This window comes from Entelurus aequoreus, linkage group LG23, assembly GCF_033978785.1.
Source record: "Entelurus aequoreus isolate RoL-2023_Sb linkage group LG23, RoL_Eaeq_v1.1, whole genome shotgun sequence".
Classification (NCBI taxonomy): Eukaryota; Metazoa; Chordata; class Actinopteri; order Syngnathiformes; family Syngnathidae; genus Entelurus; species Entelurus aequoreus.
In genome coordinates this window covers 36,544,821-36,567,316 of record NC_084753.1, presented here as the reverse complement: position 1 = coordinate 36,567,316, position 22,496 = coordinate 36,544,821, and the positions used below count along the sequence as shown (strand labels likewise).

At 36.3% G+C, this 22,496-nt stretch overlaps 1 protein-coding gene across 1 annotated transcript; it reads right to left on the bottom strand.

The window, feature by feature from the left end:
* Positions 1-7,408: 7,408 nt before the first annotated feature.
* Positions 7,409-20,299, bottom strand: LOC133640717 (gastrula zinc finger protein XlCGF8.2DB-like). The gene is made up of 2 exons (XM_062034290.1): positions 20,025-20,299; positions 7,409-9,465 (listed from the first exon to the last, which is right to left on the bottom strand). The coding sequence occupies exon 2, from the start codon at positions 9,428-9,430 to the stop codon at positions 8,438-8,440; it is 993 nt and encodes a 330-aa protein (XP_061890274.1). The 5' UTR covers positions 9,431-9,465; positions 20,025-20,299; the 3' UTR covers positions 7,409-8,437.
* Positions 20,300-22,496: the final 2,197 nt, after the last annotated feature.

The following is a 22,496-nucleotide window of genomic DNA, read 5'->3' as shown; positions in this document are numbered from 1 at the left end:
TTTTATTTTTTTAAATTGCGATTATTATTTGTCTATTTGCAGGTTGTGCTTAATAACATCTTAATACCTCTACCAATAAGTGCATCAGCGACCAAATGCCTTTTTTAAATTATTGCTGTACAAATATGGATTTGTTTCTCATTTTAATTAACAACAATTCAATAGGTGTTGGCTAAAGTTGTGTTTGTAAATGAGTTTGCTAGTAAAGCTTGGTACCGTTTACATTCATACTTGCTCGTAAAACCAGCAATGTCATGACGTGACGACGACGGGGCGCGTGGGGCTGGCGGACGAGTACTTTTCAGAGGCGGTATAGTACCGAACATGATTCATTAGTATCGCGGTACTATACTAATACCGGTATACCGTACAACCCTACTTAACAGCGTCCAAAATCCGGCCCGCGGGAAGTCCCATGTTTTTGTTTTTTTGTCCGACCGCTTCCATGTTAGCTGCCTCTCTTTGTTTATAATGCCTATTTTCTGCTGGATCTACTCTCTATTTTGTGCTGCACTTTTTTTTGTTTTTTTGCTGCAGCTGTTACATATACTGTAATACTGTACATCAGGGGTGTCCAATTTGAGCTCAGGGGCCGCATGGAGGGATACATCTGTGCACACACTGGCCAGACTATTAGAATCATGGCATTGAAACAAAAAAAATAAAGACTACTTCAGAGTGTTTTCTTTGTCTTACGTTGGCCAAAAATAGAACATACACATTCTGAAAATATGACAATAAAAGCATAGAAAAAAAATACCCGGCAGTGGTAAAGTTTTTGATCCGGGGTCCCCAAACTACGGCCCACCAGCGTCCTAAATCCAGCTCACGGGAAGTCTCAAGTTTTTAAAAAAAATTGTCCTTTCTAATCTATTTTCTATCGCTTGTTACTCTCGGGGTCTCCTTGCCACTCAGGCAAATAATATTGTCTAAAAATGCATTTTGCCATCGATAACATGACTGTGAGGAGGCGTGGCCGGCGGACCTGCAGCGAGGCAGGGCACGCCGGGGCCGACTCCGAGATGGCTGTAAGGAGGCGTGGCCGGCAAATCTGCAAAGAGGCGGGACGTGCCGGGGCCGGCTCCGAGACAAGCGTCAGGTGCGTAGATGGCCCACCTGTGCGCAGTTGTGCAATCACCTCTCGCTGTGTAAAAGGGCAGCGGCCGAGAGGAGAGGGGCAGAAGGAGTTGGAGAACCAGTAGTACATGTAGCGCGGAAGCGACCGAGAGCGAGACGAAGACGGCAACGCGGGAGCCTGAAAAGCAACCGAAGAGCGAGCAGTGGAGGAGGAGCTGAAAAGCGACCCGACGTGCACTGAAGTTCTACTGAAAAATAAAACAAAGTGACAAAACTGCCGCAGTCTTGTCTGTTCTTGGTGGTCCATGGAACCCAGAGAGAAGAGGTCCTCCACAGTGACATCATTGCGCTCGCGCCGCAGTGTTGGGCGAGCGCAGGGCCGGCCCGTGGCATAGGCCATATAGGCAAATGCTAAGGGCGCCGTCCATCAGGGGGCGCCATGACAGTGCCACAAATGTTGGAGGAAAAAAAATAAAAAATTGGTACTATTATTTCTAAATACATAAAATAATCCCACGTTAATTAAAATGCAAAGTAAAGCCTATTTAATAGAAATATTATTTGTTACAACATTACGCCCCCCCTCCCCCGGCACGGTGCGCCCCCTCCCTTCCCGTATCATGACTCTTTTTGGACGTCACCACATAAAAAAATCAACACAAGATGTCAAAACGGCCAAAACTGTCAGGTGCCCAGGGAAGAAAAAAGAGAAAAGAAGAGGAGAAACGAGAAAAAGACAGAGGTAGCAGGTAGGTAACGTTAGCCTACATGCAATTATTTGTCTGTTACAGAATGTGATAGTAACCTGGCTTTTTAGCATTAAGCTAATGTTACATGATTCGGCAATTGCTAATCAATAAATAGCTAGTTCTGTTTTAACGTCGGGTTAATATTGTGGAGGGGGCTAAATTGTTATGGAAAATAATAATGTAACGTTAGGTAATTACAGTACTTCCTGGTGTACAGTAAATTGTAAGTCATTCTAGTTAATGCAATATTAAAAAGCACAAATAGAGAACTCTGTAGGATCCCCTTTTTTTGTAATATAGTTGTTAAAGTCATACTGGTTTGATATCTTGTTTTGTGCAGTGCCTTATTTAAATGGTATTTTTAATGTATTTTATGCAACTTGTTGACACGTTTTATTTTGTGTTTATGTATGTAAAAAATATTGTATTTCATATATTCATTTTTTATTTTTTGTATTCATTTATTTATCCATATTTTTTGTTTATCTTGTTAACTATTCTGATTGTTAATTTGCTTTCTTTAAGTAAAAAAAAAGGTCAAAGACAAAGCTATTCGGTTTCTTGTGAGTATATACACTTCACTGACGATGTGGGGGGGCGCCACCTAAAATCTTGCCTAGGGCGCCAGATTGGTTAGGGCCGGGCCTGGGCGAGCGTGCGGCGAGTGCACACTCTTTTAGTCAATAATTAGTATGTATATATATATATATATATATATATATATATATATATATATATATATATATATATATATATATATATATATATATATATATATATATATATATATATATATGTTAGGTCAGGAAAAAACACAGAGGCTTTTTCATCCCTACAAGCCTGTTTTGCAGGTTTCCCTGCTCTTCAGGGTATAATATATCATATTTGGATATTGTAAAAATGTAAACACACAAATTATGATGGATAATATTGAAATAAGAAGAGTAGAGGCAATCAGATTTTTAGGAGTTATTATAGATGAACTACGCTGAAAAGTACATTTAAATCAGTTAAAGAACAAAAAAATCAAAAATGAAGACAATACATACTCACAAATATTGCCAATGCACAGGTGGCATCCTATGACAGTTCCACGCTGGAAATCACTGAGAGCGGCCCATTCTTTCACAAATGTTTGTAGAAACAGTCTCCATGCCTAAGTGTTTGATTTTGTACACCTGTGGCCGGGCCAAGTGATTAGGACACCTGATTCTCATCATTTTGGATGAGTGGCCAAATACTTTTGGCAATATAGTGTACATCTATTGTACCCAACTTTTGTTGAAACATACATTGTTTATTTCTTACATGTCTGATGACATATGCAGAAAACAATCACAAAACAATATTCATATTACAAAAGAGAGTAATAAAGATAGTATACATTATTGATACTCAGCTAATCATAAAGTCACACATTTTAAAAGTAAATGATCTTGTACAAAACACAACTGCTCAAATGATGCATAAAGTCAATAATAATATGCTTCTAGAATATGTTTCAGATGTGAACCAGTAAATATGAACTAAGAGGGATTTATGTGTACTCAAAAAGAAAGGTATGAACAAATAATTTATCATATAAATGAAAACATTTACAATTAGAAATGAATAAATTTAACACACTATAAACACTGTATGATTATATACAAAACTGAATCATAATAGTCGAGTCTGCATACACAAACTAATAGTAAATGTATGTAACAAACAGTATGTTTTGCATTCCTTATATGTTTAAAATTAGAGATGTCCGATAATATCGGACTGCCGATATTATCGGCCCAAAAAATGCTTTAAAATGTAATATCGGAAATTATCGGTATCGGTTTCAAAATTGTTGGTATCGGTTTCAAAAAGTAAAATTGATGACTTTTTAAAACGCCGCTGTGTACACGGACATAGGGAGAAGTACAGAGCGCCAATAAACCTTAAAGGCACTGCCTTTTATCTACGGCTTTTCACACACACAAGTGAATGCAAGGCATACTTGGTCAACAGCCATACAGGTCACACTGAGGGTGGCCGTACAAACAACTTTAACACTGTTACAAATATGCGCCACATTGTGAACCCACACCAAACAAGAATGACAAACACATTTGGGGAGAACATCCGCACCGTAACACAACATAAACACAACAGAACAAATACCCAGAACCCCTTGCAGCACTAACTCTTCCGGGACGCTACAATATACACCCCCGGCTACCCAAACCCCGCCCACCTCAACCTCCTCATGCTCTCTCAGGGAGAGCATGTCCCAAATTCCAAGCTGCTGTTTTGAGGTATGTTAAAAAAAATAATGCACTTTGTGACTTCAATAATAAATATGGCAGTGCCATGTTGGCACTTTTTTTCCATAACTTGAGTTGATTTATTTTGGAAAACCTTGTTACATTGTTTAATGCATCCAGCGGGGCATCACAACAAAATTAGGCATAATAATGTGTTAATTCCACAACTGTATATATCGGTATCGGTTGATATCGGAATCGGTAATTAAGAGTTGGACAATATCAGAATATCAGCAAAAAAGTCACTATCGGACATCTCTATTTAAAATTACTTAAATAAAGCTAAAAAAAAAAATAGTCAAAATAAGATGATGCTTAGTGTACACATGTTTAATCAATAATATACATTTTTAAACAAATGTACCCAATGCGATATATGAATGCATGTACTTGACCGGGATGAATTCAATTCGGTAGAAAATGGATGGATGGGTGGATATAAAAAGAAGAGGCATATTAAAAAAGATTGTGTCATACACACACACAACAATGATGTCACACATGTTATATGTGCTAATAATGTTAGAAATTCAAAGTTAAACGTTTTTACAGTTCATTTCTCATAGTCATTCATATCGACGTCCCACTGGGGTGAGTTTTCCTTGCCCTTATGTGGGCTCTGTACCGAGGATGTCGTTGTGGCTTGTGCAGCCCTTTGAGACACTTGTGATTTAGGGCTATATAAATAAACATTGATTGATTGATTGATTGATTTCAAATCCTGCATCTTCATTTGCTTCTCACCAGCACACTTGTGTTTCTCCCACTGGTACTTAGAAGAGAATCTTTCACCACACACACTGCAACTCAACATGTTCTCTCCTGCGTGTTTTCTCATGTGTCTTGCAAGTGCTGATTGATAGCCAAAGCTTTTGTTGCAGCTTAAACAGGCGTATGGTTTTTCACCAGCGTGCGTTGGCATGTGTATGTTCAAATGTTGCTTTGTTACAAAATCTTTACTGCAGATTGAACAAGAAAAAAGGGTTTTCTCCGGTGTGTGTTCTTTTGTGTGTTATAAACGCAGTACCGTGTTTAAAACATTTACCACAGACTGAACATTTAAAAGGTTTTTCTCCAGTGTGTATTCTCATGTGGCATCTGAGAGAAAGTTTTACCACAAATTGAGCACATTAATGGTTTGTCTACTGTGTGTATTGTCGTGTGTCTTTTCAAACATTGATTTTGTGTAAAACCTTTACCGCATGCCGAATGGGATTTATGGCATTGTCTTGCTGAAATAAGCAGGGGCGTCCATGGAAAAGATCTGCGCTTAGATGGCAGCATATGTTGTTCCAAAACATGTACGTACCTTTCAGCATTAATGGTGCCTTCACAGATGTGTAAGTTAACCATGCCTTGGGCACTAATACACTCCCATACCATCACAGATGCTGGCTTTTCAACTTTGCGTTGATAACAGTCTGGATGGTTCGCTTCCCCTTTGGTCCGGATGACACGATGTCAAATATTTCCAAAAACAATTTGAAATGTGGACTCGTCAGACCACAGAACACTTTTCCACTTTGCATGAGTCCATCTTAGATGATCTCGGGCCCAGAGAAGCCGGCGGCGTTTCTGGGTGTTGTTGATAAATGGCTTTCGCTTTGCATAGTAGAGCTTTAACTTGCACTTACAGATGTAGCGACCAACCGTATTTAGTGACAGTGGTTTTCTGAAGTGTTCTTGAGCCCATGTGGTGATATCCTTTAGAGATTGATGTCGGTTTTTAATACAGTGCCGTCTGAGGGATCGAAGGTCACGGTCATTCAATGTTGGTTTCCGGCCATGCCGCTTACGTGGAGTGATTTCTCCAGATTGTCTGAACCTTTTGATGATATTACGGACCGTAGATGTTGAAATCCCTAAATTTCTTGCAATTGCACTTTGAGAAACGTTGTTCTTAAACTGTTTGACTATTTGCTCACGCAGTTGTGGACAAAGGTGTGTACCTCGCCCCATCCTTTCTTGTGAAAGACTGAGCATTTTTTGGGAAGCTGTTTTTATACCCAATCATGGCACCCACCCGTTCCCAATTAGACTGCACACCTGTGGGATGTTCCAAATAAGTGTTTGATGAGCATTCCTCAACTTGATCAGTATTTATTGCCACCTTTCCCAACTTCTTTGTCACGTGTTGCTGGCATCAAATTCTAAAGTTAATGATTATTTGCAAAAAAAAATTATTTTTATCATTTTGAACATCAAATATGTTGTCTTTGTAGCATATTCAACTGAATATGGGTTGAAAATGATTCGCAAATCATTGTATTCCGTTTATATTTACATCTAACACAATTTCCCAACTCATGTGGAAACGGGGTTTGTATATATAATAAAAAATATTGACTTACTAAGTCATAATAATGACATACTTAGTATCTCAGGTAACTAGGACTGTTTTGTGTATTGATTTTATTTTACGGAAAAAATATCAAGATATATATAGTATAGGGCTGCAACTAATGATTAATTTGATAATCGATTAATCTGTCGATTATTACTTCGATTAATCAATTAATAATCGGATAAAAGAGACAAACTACATTTCTATCCTATCCAGTATTTTATTGAAAAAAAACCAGCATACTGGCACCATACTTATTTTGATTATTGTTTCTCAGCTGTTTGTACATGTTGCAGTTTATAAATAAAGGTTTATTTACTAAAAAAAAAAAAAAAAAAAATTTTTTTTTTTTAAAAGCCTCTGCGCATGCGCATAGCATAGATCCAACGAATCGATGACTAAATTAATCGGCAACTATTTTTATAATCGATTTTGATCGATTAGTTGTTGCAGCCCTAATATAGTATATCGGCATTCAGCATATGGAGCGGCAAACACAACCAAAAATTGTAGGCTTCCTCACGCGACGAAGCCGGCTTAGTTCACCAAAGTCTGTAGTCTATTGTCCCCCCAGGCTATGGTGGCAGCGATGAGATGGAGACGTGATGGCGACAGGCCGAGTTACACTGAGTTGTTTGCCAATAAATAGCTTCACACAACCATTAAGCATGAGTGGAAGAAATGTTTTTGTGTTATCATTCATATTCTCTGAAGAATGGCCAAGAAATCATAAATTCTCCCAGGGTATGTATACTTATGAGCACGACTGTATGTACACACACAACTATACATGGTAAGTACTTTCACATGTCTCTTTTATAAGTTACAAAAAAAAAATAAACCTACAGATTCCAATAGCAGAGTCAATTTTTTTCTTTTTTCGTGGCGTATCTTAGCAAGAATGTCATTTGTTCCAATAAAAAAAAAATATCCTGAATTTATTTGTTCCCATTCAACAATTGTTTTTTTTTTTTTGACGGACATTTTTTAATGATGCATAAAGTAAATATAATGCTTCCAGAAGATGTTTCAGATGTGAACCAGTAAATATGTACTCAAAAGTAAAGGTATGAACACATGTAAAACACATATCATATAAGGGAGTTCATCTCTGGAATGAATTACAATTAGAAATGAAAACACACTTCATACATACAGTACATTAAAAAAAAAAACATGTTTAAAACTGAATTGTGAATATTTATATAGTTGAGCTGTCAAAATGAACAAGTTACCTCGTGTGATTAATCAACAACAACAAAAAATACTGCAATCATGAACAGACATTGATTAATAATGCAATTTATTTGCATACGTCAGTACAAAGGTGAGTGAGGAGACCCCGACCGGTGTGCCCGCTGGCAAATTCCACTCCAAAATACATCGTGAAAGAACTTCAGGCAAAATTGCTACCAGGTTGTGTGCAAATAAATGACATGCATTCAAGTAAAATGTTTAAAAACGGTCCTTTAAAATAAAATTACATTTGTTTACAAATATTGGGGTCTTTTCTGAAGCTAATTTTAACTATAAATTCAAGTCGTGCCCTGTGATTAATCATAATAAATCTAAATTCCTAAATGTGATTAATCTTATTCAAAAACCTAATGAATTTGACAGCCCTACTATATGCACGCTACATGTTTATTGTATCTACTCTTTTCTGTCACAGAAAATTGTTTATTTTATGGAGACAATGTTGCATATTAATACATCAAAAACACTAACCTAAAATATATAATGTATAAATGGTAGAAGAATATTAACAAGATTTGGTTATACGCACAACAATGATGTCACACATGTTATATGTGCTGATGTTAGAAAGTTAACATTACAGTTTTAACAGTTTATTTCCAATCCTGCAGCTTCTCACCAGCACACTTGTGTTTCTTACACTGGTATAGAGAATCTTTCACCACACACACTGCAACTCAACACTTTCTCACCTGTGTGTGTTCTCATGTGTACTACACAGTTTCTTGTACAGGAATATGTTTTTTACCAGCGTGTGTTCTCATGTGTGCTTTCAAATTTTGACTTTGCACAAAACCTTTGCCGCAGACCGAACAGGTAAAAGGTTTTTCTCCGGTGTGCAATCTCATGTGTTTTTTCAAACACTGACTTTGTGTAAAACCTTTACCACAGATTGAACAGGTGAAGGGCTTTTCTCCGGTGTGTGTTCTCATGTGTACTTTTAAACACTGGCTTTGTATGAAATCTTTACCGCAGACTGAGCAAGCAAAAGGTTTTTCCCCAGTGTGTGTTCTCATGTGCACTTTTAAACACTGACTTTGTATATAACCTTTACCGCAAATCGAGCAAGAAAAAGGCTTCTCGCCAGTGTGTATTCTCGTGTGTTTTTTCAAATCACAACTTTGCGTGAACCCTTTACCACACACTGAACAGATAAAAGGTTTTTCTCCAGTGTGCGTTCTCATGTGCTCTTTCAACACGTCTTTTCGCGCAAACCCTTTACCGCACTCTGAGCAGGAGAAAGGTTTTTCTCCGGTGTGTATTCTCATGTGTACTTTCAGATTATAATGCTGATTAAAGTTTTTGTCGCAGAGAGTGCATGTGAAGTGTGTGTTGTCAGTGTGACATGTCTTATCATCTTTAGAGTCTTCATCATCAGTGTCAGGAGAGTGTGACGTTGTGTCCTCACTATCTGATAGTGGAGCTAAGAGCTTGTCTGCTTGTGATCCTCCACAGTGGTCTCCATCAGCTTCTGTTGTCATGTGTTGAGTTGAGCTGCTGCTTGGAGGCTCCGCCTCTCTCTTCTCCTCACTCTCACCTTTGACCTCATCACCTTCACTCTTCACAATGACACGGATCACATGGTCATCCTCCGGTCCTTCAAACTCCTCCTGACTGACGCCGTGTTCCTCATCTTCCTCTTTAATGTGAGGGAGCTGTGGCTCCTCCTCTTCCTCTTTAATGTGGGGGGCTTGCTGCTGCTCCATCCTGAAGCTCCACTTCTGCTGCTCTTCACAGACGTCTGCGGGGCATAAGAAGACAAACACGTGCTTTAGAAACATCCAGCTTTGCTCAGTGACATGAGCCATTCAGTACGTTTACATGACTTTATTGTCAAATAAAGTCATGTAAATGACAAACCAACTTGTTGTATGAACTGGCTAAAAATCTTAGTGGGGGACAAACAAGTTGCCCTTTACTAGACATCGACCAATTTGTTTTTTTCAGGGCCAATACTGATTAATAGTAGTCAAGGAGGCCGATAACTAGAGATGTCCGATAATATCGGACTGCCGATATTTTCGGCGGATAAATGCTTTAAAATGTGATATCGGAAAATATCGGTATCGGTTTCAAAAAGTACAATTCATGACTTTTTAAAACGCCGCTGTGTACACGGACGTAGGGAGAAGTACAGAGCGCCAATAAACCTTGCCTTTGCGTGCCGGCCCAGTCACATAATATCTACGGCTTTTCACACACACAAGTGAATGCAATCCATACTTGGTCAACAGCCATACAGGTCACACTGAGGGTGGCCATATAAACAACTTTAACACTGTTACAAATATGCGCCACACTGTGAACCCACACCAGACAAGAATGACAAACACATTTCGGGAGAACATCCGCACCGTAACACAACATAAACACAACAGAACAAATACCCAGAACCCCTTGCAGCACTAACTCTTCCGGGATGCTACAATATACACCCCCCGCTACACTCCAACATCCCAACACCCCATCCACCTCAACCTCCTCAGCATGTCCCAAATTCCAAGCTGCTGTTTTGAGGCAAGTTAAAAAAAATAATGCACTTTGTGACTTCAATAATAAATATGGCAGTGCCATGTTGGCATTTTTTTTCCATAACTTGAGTTGATTTATTGTGGAAAACCTTGTTACATTGTTTAATGCATCACAACAAAATTAGGCATAATAATGTGTTAATTCCACGACTGTATTTATCGGTATCGGTTGATACTGGAATCGGTAATTAAGAGTTGGACAATATCGGAATATCGGCAAAAAAGCCATTATTGGACATCTCTACTTTTTACTTTTACCTGAGTTTTTTTTGCGAAGAAGAAACGCTACTTTTACGGCGTTATATTGAGGTTCATTCCGACAGCTTTATCAAAATGATTTACAATCTATTGATTAAGGCTTGCAAATTCGTGTTAAAGTGTCAGCGAGTCATCTTCCGACGGTGACATTTGATTCCATTTCACCAATCAAACGCGGCCTGGCAGTCACATGACTCTGTTTGACCTTTCCAACGTAAGCTCAAGGGACGCTTGACTGCAGCCCACCAAACAAATGCAGCCTGTCATTCTACCTCGCGTATAACAAGCCGGTGGTGAAATAGGTCAGTATTTTGAAGTGAATGATAAAATAGAAACCTACTCGTTTAATAAATGTCAGAATTTTCCCAAAGGAGACACTTTAATCAGGTGACATGACACCAGCACATCCCCAGTCGGTAACACTTTAGTATGGTTAACACATATTCACCAATAGTAAGTTGCTTAATAACATGCAAATTAGTAACATATTGGCTCTTAATTAGTCATTATTAAGTACTTATTAATGCCTTATTCTGCATGGCCTTATTATAGGGCTGGGCGATATGGCCTTTAATTAATATCTCAATATTTTTAGGCCATGTCACGATACACGATATATACCTCAATATTTTGCCTTAGCCTTGAATGAACACTAGATGCATATAATCACAGCAGTATGATGATTCTATGTGTCTACATTAAAACATTCTTCTTCATTCTGCATTAATATATGCTACTTTTAAACTTTCATGCAGAGAGGGAAATCACAACTAAGTCACTTGACCAAAAGTGTATTTATTAAACAGTTATTAAGCAGTGGCACAAACATTCATGTCATTTCCAAAATAGAAAGTGCAAGATTGTCAGAGACATTTTAAAACAAGCTATTAGTGCACTTTTGTGCATGATGTCACTAAGATGACATATCAAAACAACACTAAATTAAAGGCCTACTGAAATGATTTTTTTTTTTTTAAACGGGAATAGCAGGTCCATTCTATGTGTCATACTTGATCATTTCGCGATATTGCCATATTTTTGCTGAAAGGATTTAGTAGAGAAAATCGACGATAAAGTTCGCAACTTTTGCTCGCTGATAAAAAAAGCCTTGCCTGTACCGGAAGTAGCGTAACGTCACAGGAGGTAATATTCCTCACAATTCCCCATTGTTTACAATGGAGCAAGAGATTCGGAGCGACAAAGCGACGATTACCCCATTAATTTGAGTGAGGATGAAAGATTCGTAGATGAGGAACGTTACAGTGAAGGACTAGAGAGGCAGTGCAGGACGTATCTTTTTTCGCTCTGACCGTAATTTAGGTACAAGCTGGCTCATTGGATTCCACACCCTCTCCTTTTTCTATTGTGGATCACAGATTTGTATTTTAAACCACCTCGGATACTATATCCTCTTGAAAATGAGAGTCGAGAACGCGAAATGGACATTCACAGTGACTTTTATCTCCACGACAATACATCGGTGACACACTTAGCTACTGAGCTAACGTGATAGCATCGTTCTCAAATGAAGATAGAAACAAAAGAAATAAACCCCTGACTGGAAGGATAGACAGAAGATCAACAATACTATTAAACCATGTACATGTAACTACACGGTTAAAAATTCTCAGCCTGGTAAGGCTTAACAATGCTATTGCTAACGACGCTAAGGCTAATTTAGCAACTTAGCAACCGGACCTCACAGAACTATGATAAAACATTAGCGCTCCACCTACGCCAGCCAGCCCTCATCTTCCCATCAACAGCCGTGCTCACCTGCGTTCCAGCGATCGACGGCGCGACGAAGGACTTCATCCGTGGGTTTGGCGGCAAGCATCGGCTAGGCGTAGTAAGTAGTTCTTGTTGTGTTGCTGTAAGTATTGTACTTAGCCGCTAATACACCGATCGATCCCACCTACAACGTTCTTCTTTGCAGCCTCCATTGTTCATTAAACAAATTGCAAAAGATTCACCAACACAGATGTCCAGAATACTGTGGAATTTTGTCGAAGAAAACAAGAGGTTTCTGTATCGGGTCCGATGGGGTCCAACCACTTCCGTGGATTTTGTGACGTCACACGCATAAATCATATCCAAAGGAGTTTCTCAACCGGAAGTTTGGCGGGAATTTTAAAATTGCACTTTATAAGTTAACCCGGCCGTATTGGCATGTGTTGCAATGTTAAGATTTCATCATTGATATATAAACTATCAGACTGCGTGGTCGGTAGTAGTGGCTTTCAGTAGGCCTTTAAAGTGCACTTTTTGTACAGAATGCCACTACAATAGTTTAAAAACAAATGAAGTGCACTTTTGTGCATGATGTCACACAAGATATATCAATAAGTGTCAAATAAAAATGAGCTGCATAATAGGAAATCAAATAGTGTACACTACCGTTCAAAAGTTTGGGGTCACCCAAACAATTTTGTGGAATAGCCTTCATTTCTAAGAACAAGAATAGACTGTCGAGTTTCAGATGAAAGTTCTCTTTTTCTGGCCATTTTGAGCATTTAATTGACCCCACAAATGTGATGCTCCAGAAACTCAATCTGCTCAAAGGAAGGTCAGTTTTGTAGCTTCTGTAACGAGCTAAAGTGTTTTCAGATGTGTGAACATGATTGCACAAGGGTTTTCTAATCATCAATTAGCCTTCTGAGCCAATGAGCAAACACATTGTACCATTAGAACACTGGAGTGATAGTTGCTGGAAATGGGCCTCTATACACCTATGTAGATATTGCACCAAAAACCAGACATTTGCAGCTAGAATAGTCATTTACCACATTAGCAATGTATAGAGTGTATTTCTTTAAAGTTAAGACTAGTTTAAAGTTATCTTCATTGAAAAGTACAGTGCTTTTCCTTCAAAAATAAGGACATTTCAATGTGACCCCAAACTTTTGAACGGTAGTGTATGTCCTTCACTATGTGGTAGGTTCCTGCGGATGTTATCTCCTTCTGTTGTTGACTTTTTTTTTTCATACGGTGTTGATCTGGAAATTGTTGCTTGGGCATTTTGTGGGTGTGGCACCGAACGGAGATGTTGACATGCAGAGTTTCAAGCACTCCTTATTCTCTAGCGGGTGACTTTTCAAATGATGCTACATAGTAGCAGTAATGCTACTTTTTGTAGCAACGCTTTTGCCGCATACTTGACATATTACGGTTGTCTGTTCAACATCTTCCCACTTGAAGCCAAACCACCGCCGGACGATGCACCCTGTGCTGTTTTTCTTGGGAATCAATTATTCCTTCATTTGTTACCAGATTTGCGCCTTCTCTCTCTCGTATTACCACTCGCACCGCACCGCTAGCATCACAGCTGACCTTACCCATGCCGCTACCTCTCTGCTCGGCGAGAGCGTATGACGTAGCACGCGCGACAGTATGTGACGTATGTAAGAAGGTGCGCTTGTTTTATGTCTCTGCGAGAAGGAGAGACAACAAAGAGTGAGAAGAGCCTGTAGTGTAATGCCCGCAGCTAAAAGCAACTGTGTGAGAACAAATACTCGAAAATCACTATATAGTCATTTTCTATATCGCACAGAGACAAACCCGCGATATATCGAGTATATTCGATATATCGCCCAGACCTACCTTATTATACAACCAGTAAGCCATTAACTCAGAGTCTTCCCTCAATAACCTCAGAATTATTGCTTATTAGTAACCCTAACCCTTATATGTTCCCCATACTAAAGCAGTGTTTCCCACATATTCATTTATTTGTGGCGGCCCGCCACGAAAGAATTACGTCCGCCACAAATAAAATAAAAAATATTTATTTTATTTTATTTTTATTTTTTTTGTCCTTTCCAGCTTCTCAGGCAAATCATATAGTTGATGTAGATGCCCATATAGGCTGTTCAGATTTACTTTACAAAAGAGAAGTGTAGGATACTTCTCTTGTTGCCTTATTTGTATTTGACCACTACTGTTTTCTGTTTATTTGTTACTGACTGTGGCAGGACACCTCTGCCTCTGTTTCACTTTATGTTGCTGGTAAATAATATGGCTGTAGTAGTAGGATAAAGTTAAATTATTTAGTATGCACTAATAAAAGGGGCAGAGCTTTAAGAGACATTTTAGCTTTTATATTTTATAAGATATATTTTTTGTAAGAACCACAATTAATAAATATATTTCAGTGAATAACTTATTGTTCAAATCTGTATATAAATATGTACATAAAGTGTTGTAATTATATTGTAAAATGGATGGATGTTTAAAACAAAACTGTTATTATTAATTAGTAAGTATACATTTTTTGAGCCTTTTAAGAGAAAATCATATCATTGTAGTAAATTATGCAAATTACTCAATGATGTCATGGTGACCACGCCCGTAGCCACGCCCCCACCGGCACAGGTATCTTGGCAGTTTATGGGAAACACTGTAAAGTGTTACCCTCCACTGTTTGAGAAAATTGGTAAGCAGAAACCTAAACCAGTTGACTAAAATATCGACCTTTATGTACTGTATGTCTGTGATGATCTGAAAAAAACACAAGTGTCATTTAAACACATTAAATGTCACCAATGACACCAAATAGAAGTTGAAAGTAGTAGTAGTATTAGTAGCTGATAAATCAAGAACTCGAAAGATACTCGCACTAGCTTATTATGTAGCATTCTCTTCTTCTACTGTGTTTACATGACCACATACCTAAACAAGTTGAAATGACACAGAATGCTGGACGACAGCAAAGACTAAACTGTGGAGCAAAGACGGCGTCCACAATGTACATCCAAACATGACATGACAATCAACAATGTCCCCACAAAGAAGGATAAAAACAACTGAAATATTCTTGATTGCTAAAACAAAGTTGATGGGGGAAATATCACTCAAAGGAAGACATGAAACTGCTACAGGAAAATACCAAAAAAAGAGAAAAAGCCACCAAAATAGGAGCGCAAGACAAGAACTAGCAAACAAACAAACAAAAAGAGTCAGGGTGTGATGTGACAGGTGGTGACAGTACACCTACTTTGAGACAAGAGCTATAGTGATGCATGCTTGGTTATGCTTTAAAGTCATATCCAACAATTGCGACAACAACTTTTTACTGTCAACTGAGTTTCGTTTTTTAATGATTTCTGCTGGTTTCAACGCAAAAAATGTGCCTTGGCTCAAAAAAGTTTGAAACATACTGCTGTAGAGGATGTCAATCATCTGTTTGTGGGATGTGAGAGAGTACATGTGTTTTGGGAGGAGATCAGACATTGGCTTAGAAACAAGAGTGTGGCGATGTCCCCATTTGCAATAGAAGACATCAAATTTGGCATATTTATAAATGACAATAACTTAGAAATGCTCATCAATATTATTATGCTTCAAGCTAAAATTTTTATACATCATTGTAGATTTCTGAAAGTAAAACCTACATTTTCCCATTGGCTTAATTGATTGATTGATTGAGAAGTTTATTGACATCTTAAGGAATTGAATCCATGTAATGCTTTAAAAAGGCAAATGGATGGCACAAAAAGCCAAAGGGCTTGTTTCCATTGTGGTCCGTTAAATATTCATCACATTTGATACATTCAATAATAAACGATATATAAACTGTAACATGTATATAAAAAATTACGTTAAAAAATTGATAAATTATGTACATATACTGTACACAGTATACATGTCAGGTGATTTGAAAAACAATATATACAAAAAAAGGGTGGAAGGGATATATAAACTATGTACATGACACTATGTACATGTTGACTCCAAGAGTGTGCAAAACAGAATGAGAAAATATATATACACTATAACCACATATAAATATATAAACACTATAACCACATATACATATATATACACTATAACCACATATAAATATATAAACACTATAACCACATATAAATATATATACACTATAACCACATATACATGTATATACACTATAACCACATATGAATATATATACACTATAACCACATAAATATATATACACTATAACCACATATACATATATATAAAGCACATATAACTATATATATATATATATATATATATATATATATATATATATATATATATATATATATATATATATATATATATATATATATATATATATATATATAAAGCACATATAACTATATATATATATATATATACTATAACCACATGTACATATATATAAAGCACATAACTATATATATATATATATATATATATATATATATATATATATATATATATATATATATATATATATATATATACACTATAACCACATATAAATATATATACACTATAACCACATATAAATATATAAACACTATAACCACATATAAATATATATACACTATAACCACATATACATGTATATACACTATAACCACATATGAATATATATACACTATAACCACATAAATATATATACACTATAACCACATATACATATATATAAAGCACATATAACTATATATATATATATATATATATATATATATATATATATATATATATATATATATATATATATATATATATATATATATATATATATATATATATATACTATAACCACATATACATATATATAAACCACATATAAATATATATACACTATAACAACATAAATATATATACACTAACCACATATAAATATATATACACTATAACCACATATAAATATATATAAACCACATATAAATATATATTCACTATAACCACATATAAATATATATACACTATAACCACATATACATATATACACTATAATCACATATACATATATATATATATGTATATATATATATATATATAAAGCACATATAAATATATGTATATATATATATAAAGCACATATAAATATATGTATATATATATATATAAAGCACATATAAATATATGTATATATATATATATATATATATATATATATATATATATATATATATATATATATATATATATATATATATATATATATATATATATACACTATAACCACATATACATATATATAAACCACATATATATATACACTATAACCACATAAATATATATATACTATAACCACATATAAATATATATACACTATAACCACATAAATATATATACACTATAACCACATATAAATATATGTATATATATATATATATATATATATATATATATATATATATATATATATATATATATATATATATATACACTATAACCACATATACATATATATAAACCACATATATATATACACTATAACCACATAAATATATATATACTATAACCACATATAAATATATATACACTATAACCACATAAATATATATACACTATAACCACATATAAATATATATACACTATAACCACATAAATATATATACACTATAACCACATATAAATATATATACACTATAACCACATATACATTTATATACACTATAACCACATATACATATATATATATATATATAATATAACCACATATAAATGTATATACACTATAACCACATATACATATATATACACTATAACCACATATAAATATATACACACCACAACCACATATATATATACACTATAACCACATATAAATTTATATACACTATAACCACATATACATATATATACACTATAACCCCATATAAATATATATACTATAACCACATATAAATTTATATACACTATAACCACATATACTATAACCACATATAAACCTGTTTGATGCTTGGAATAGTTGCTGGGGATCAATTTTGGTTCAGATCAGGTAGAGGTTGAGCTGAGCCAGGATTTTATGGCAGTTTTAAAATTCAGTAGGGAAGTTGGAATTTTAAGGTATGTTGGTAGTGCATTCCACTGTGTGGTGGCACAATAGTAGAATGCATTTTTTCCCATGAGAGTCTTGAATTTGGGGGGGACAAGGTCTGATGAAGTCCTTCTGGTGTAGTACCTGTGAGCATCACTTACTCTGGTGAAATAGTTGGACAGTTTCTCTGAGTATTTTCAATACCAGGCACATTGCGATTCGGTGTACTCTTTCCTCAACTCTAAGCCATCCCAATTTGGTAAAGTGGGCTTGAGTTAGGTGAGTCCTGTACGGGAGGTTGAGCAGGAGTCTCACCAGCTTGTTTTGGGAAGTTTGCAGTTTAGTTTTCAGTGGCTTGGGGATACTGGTGAAGCATGAGGTGCAGGCGTAGTCAAAATGAGGGCACCGGCAAGGAAGGGTCTTAAGTGTATCCCTCTTGATGAACGCACAAATCCTGCCCAAACATCTACTTTTATTATTGATCTTGGTGATTGCTTTTAATGCCATTTTTTCACCGGAGATGCTTTTAAATTAACAATAAAATTAACAATAAAATCTTGGAATTTGATTAAAAAGCCCTTCAATTGATACCCTTGTTAAAACATTTGAAATGCTTTAGATAGCCCTTTTTGTCTTTTTTATTTATATTTATTTTTAATTTTTTAGTATTATTACTCTCTGCATTTGCTTTTTATTTAATTTCTTGTTGTTGAAAATGCCTTAACCTTTGTCTGAATTTTCAAATGTATGTTTGTTGGTCAATAAAAAAAAATAAAAAAATAAAAATATTTAAATCCTGTAGGTAGTGTATATACCCCCCCCCCCACCCCCATTTTTTGTATACATTGTTTTTCAAATCACCTGACATGTGTACTGTGTATATGTACATAATTTATCCATTTTTTAACATAATTTTTTATATACATGTTACAGGTTATATATATTTTATTATTGAATGTATCAAATGTGATGAATATTTAATGCCATTTTTTCACCTGAGGTGCTTTTAAATTAACAATAAAATCTTGGAATTTGATTAAAAGTACAAAAGCCCTTCAATTGATATCCTTGTAAAAACATTTAAAATGATTTAAATAGCCCTTTTTGTCTTTTTTTTTTTATTTTTTTAAATATTTTTTAGTATTATTACTCTCTCTATTTGCTTTTGAGTTATTTTCTTGTTGTTGAAAATGCCTTAACCTTTGTCTGAATCAAATGTATGTTTGTTGGTCAGTTAAAAAACAACAAATATTTAACTCCTGTACATAGTGTATATACCCCTCCTTCCCCCCATTTTTTGTATATATTGTTTTTCAAATCACCTGACATGTGTACTGTGTATATGTACATCATTCATCCATTTTTTTTATACATGTTGCAGGTTATATATCTTTTAATTGAATGTATCAAATGTGATGAATATTTAATGGCCCACAATAGAAACAAGCTTTTTGGCTTTTTGTGCCATCCATTTTCCTTTTTAAAGCATTACATGGATTCAATTCTTTAAGATGTCAATAAACTTTTCAATCAATCAATCAAAACTTCCACTCACTTAACTTATTCCAAGTGTTCTTTCATGTTCATAATCAAATATAAAAGTTTTGCTGGAGAAATGACCCTTTGTACTCTGCTATCTTTTCGAACACTACAAATATTTCTTCCACGGCCAGTTAGTCGCTGATTCACCAACACTTTCATCATTGCTATTTTACACTTTTCCCACACAATCCCAACATTTATACTCACACTTGATCTCTTCTTTAGCGATGTGTTGATCACTTCCGCCTCTCTTTGTTAGCAGCTAACAAGCTAAGCTAGCTAGCAAGCTAAGCTAACTAGCAAGCTGAGCCTGAGAGGTCCCAACATTCATTGAGACGAGTTGAGTTAATCCTGACAAGAATTAAGCACGTTTAGTTTTACATACGATGGACAAATAGGTACAAAAGGTAAAAATGAAGGAATAAATTCAGACTTAAAGATCGCACTGCTATGTTGCGTTTTACTGAATGCACAATCGCCCCACGCATGCGCAACTTACGTCACTTCCTGTCCACTTTTTTTTTAAATAACTTTATTTGCCTACTTCTTTTCCGGGTTTTTTTGTTTGCTGTTGGCAAAACAATTTACGTTGCAATACTGCCACCATTTTAAGATGTACACTGTATTGCCAAAAGTATTTGGCCACCTGCCTTGACTCACATATGAACTTGAAGTGCCATCCCATTCCTAACCCATAGGGTTCAATATGATGTCGGTCCACCTTTTGCAGCTATTACAGCTTCAACTCTTCTGGGAAGGCTGTCCACAAGGTTGCGGAGTGTGTTTATAGGAATTTTCCACCATTCTTCCAAAAGCGCATTGGTGAGGTCGCACACTGATGTTAGTCGAGAAGGTCTCCGTTCTAATTCATCCCGAAGTTGTTCTATCGGGTTCAGGTCAGGACTCTGTGCAGGCCAGTCAAGTTCATCCACACCAGATTCTGTCATCCATTTCTTTATGGACCTTGCTTTGTGCACTGGTGCACAGTCATGTTGGAAGAGGCAGGGGCCCGCTCCAAACTGTTACCACAAAGTTGGGAGCATGGAATTGTCCAAAATGTTTTGGTACCCTGGAGCATTCAAAGTTATTTTCACCAGAACTAAGGGGCCAAGCCCAACTCCTGAAAAACAACCCCACACCAGAATTCCTCCTCCACCCTGCCTGTCCCTGGATCCAGGGCCGGCCCGTGGCATAGGCCGTATAGGCAAATGCTAAGGGCGCCGTCCATCAGGGGGCGCCACGCCAGTGCCACAAATGTTGGAGAAAAAAAAAAAAAAAGTTGGTACTATTATTTCTAAATACAAAAAATAATCCCACGTTAATTAAAATGCAAAGTAAAGCCTATTTAATAGAAATATAATTTGTTACATTACGCCCCCCCCCCCCACCCCCCCACCCCCCACCCCCCGCACGGTGCGCCCCCTCCCTTCCCGTATCATGACTCTTTTTGGACGTCACCACATAAAAAAGTCAACACAAGATGTCAAAACGGCCAAAACTGTCAGGTGCCCAGGGAAGAAAAAATAGAAAAGAAGAGGAGGAGAAACGAGAAAAAGTTAGAGGTAGCAGGTAGGTATCGTTAGCCTGCATGAAAGTATTTGTCTGTTACAGAATGTGATAGCAACCTGGCTTTTTAGCATTAAGCTAATGTTACATGATTCGGCAATTGCTAATCAATAAATAGCTAGTTCTGTTTTAACGTCGGGTTAATATTGTGGAGGGGGCTAAATTGTTATGGAAAATAATAATGTAACGTTAGGTAATTACAGTACTCCCCCTTTACATTCCTCAGGGAAATTTGTATTAGATCTTTTAAGCAGGTGTTTTTTGTTAACATTGTTATTGCCTTCTGTTTAGCTAATGTTTGCCCTGCAGGTAATAGTCACTTTTCCACCCCTTTATATATTAGGTATAGTTGTAAGCCTAGTTGTTAAAGTGCACATCATTAATGTTAATTAAGCAATATCACATGAGAGGGAATGCTGTTTTTTAATTTGAGCACTGCTGTGATTCGGTTAAAGATAATCAAAACATAACATTCTCATATAATATGTTAATTTGCTTTCTTTAAGTAAAAAAAAAGGTCAAAGACAAAGCTATTCGGTTTCTTGTGAGTATTTACACTTCACTGCCGATGTGGGGGGGCGCCACCTAAAATCTTGCCCAGGGCGCCAGATTGGTTAGGGCCAGGCCTGCCTGGATCTCTGAGCTTGCCTTGCCCTAGCTTGGACTTCCGCACCTCGCTCAACACTCCCGGTAACACTCAACATATAATCACTACACATAGTCGCACACATACACATTTTAGATTAGTTACACGCCTAATTTCCTATTGCATTTAGATAAATAGAGCTAAACGACGTCCCTGCATCTGTGCCGTCTCCTTTCTCCCCCCCTTTATCGTAACATTGTATCAGATAATCATCTGCCAGTGCAGCAGCATTTGCAACAGTTTTAACTCCACGTTCTTGTTGTGTATGTGTCAAAGGGAAGGAGGTCACACCAAGTGTAACCCACGTCACATATGACGGTGTTTAAAGATGACGTGTCAGCTGACTTTAAGCGCCCTCCGGTTTGGCTGCCGCTACTCCAATCAGCGCAGGTGCAAGAAGTTAGCTCCTCTAACAGATAAAATAACGAAACGGTAAGATGCAAAGTCAACTTGACTATCATCTTTTG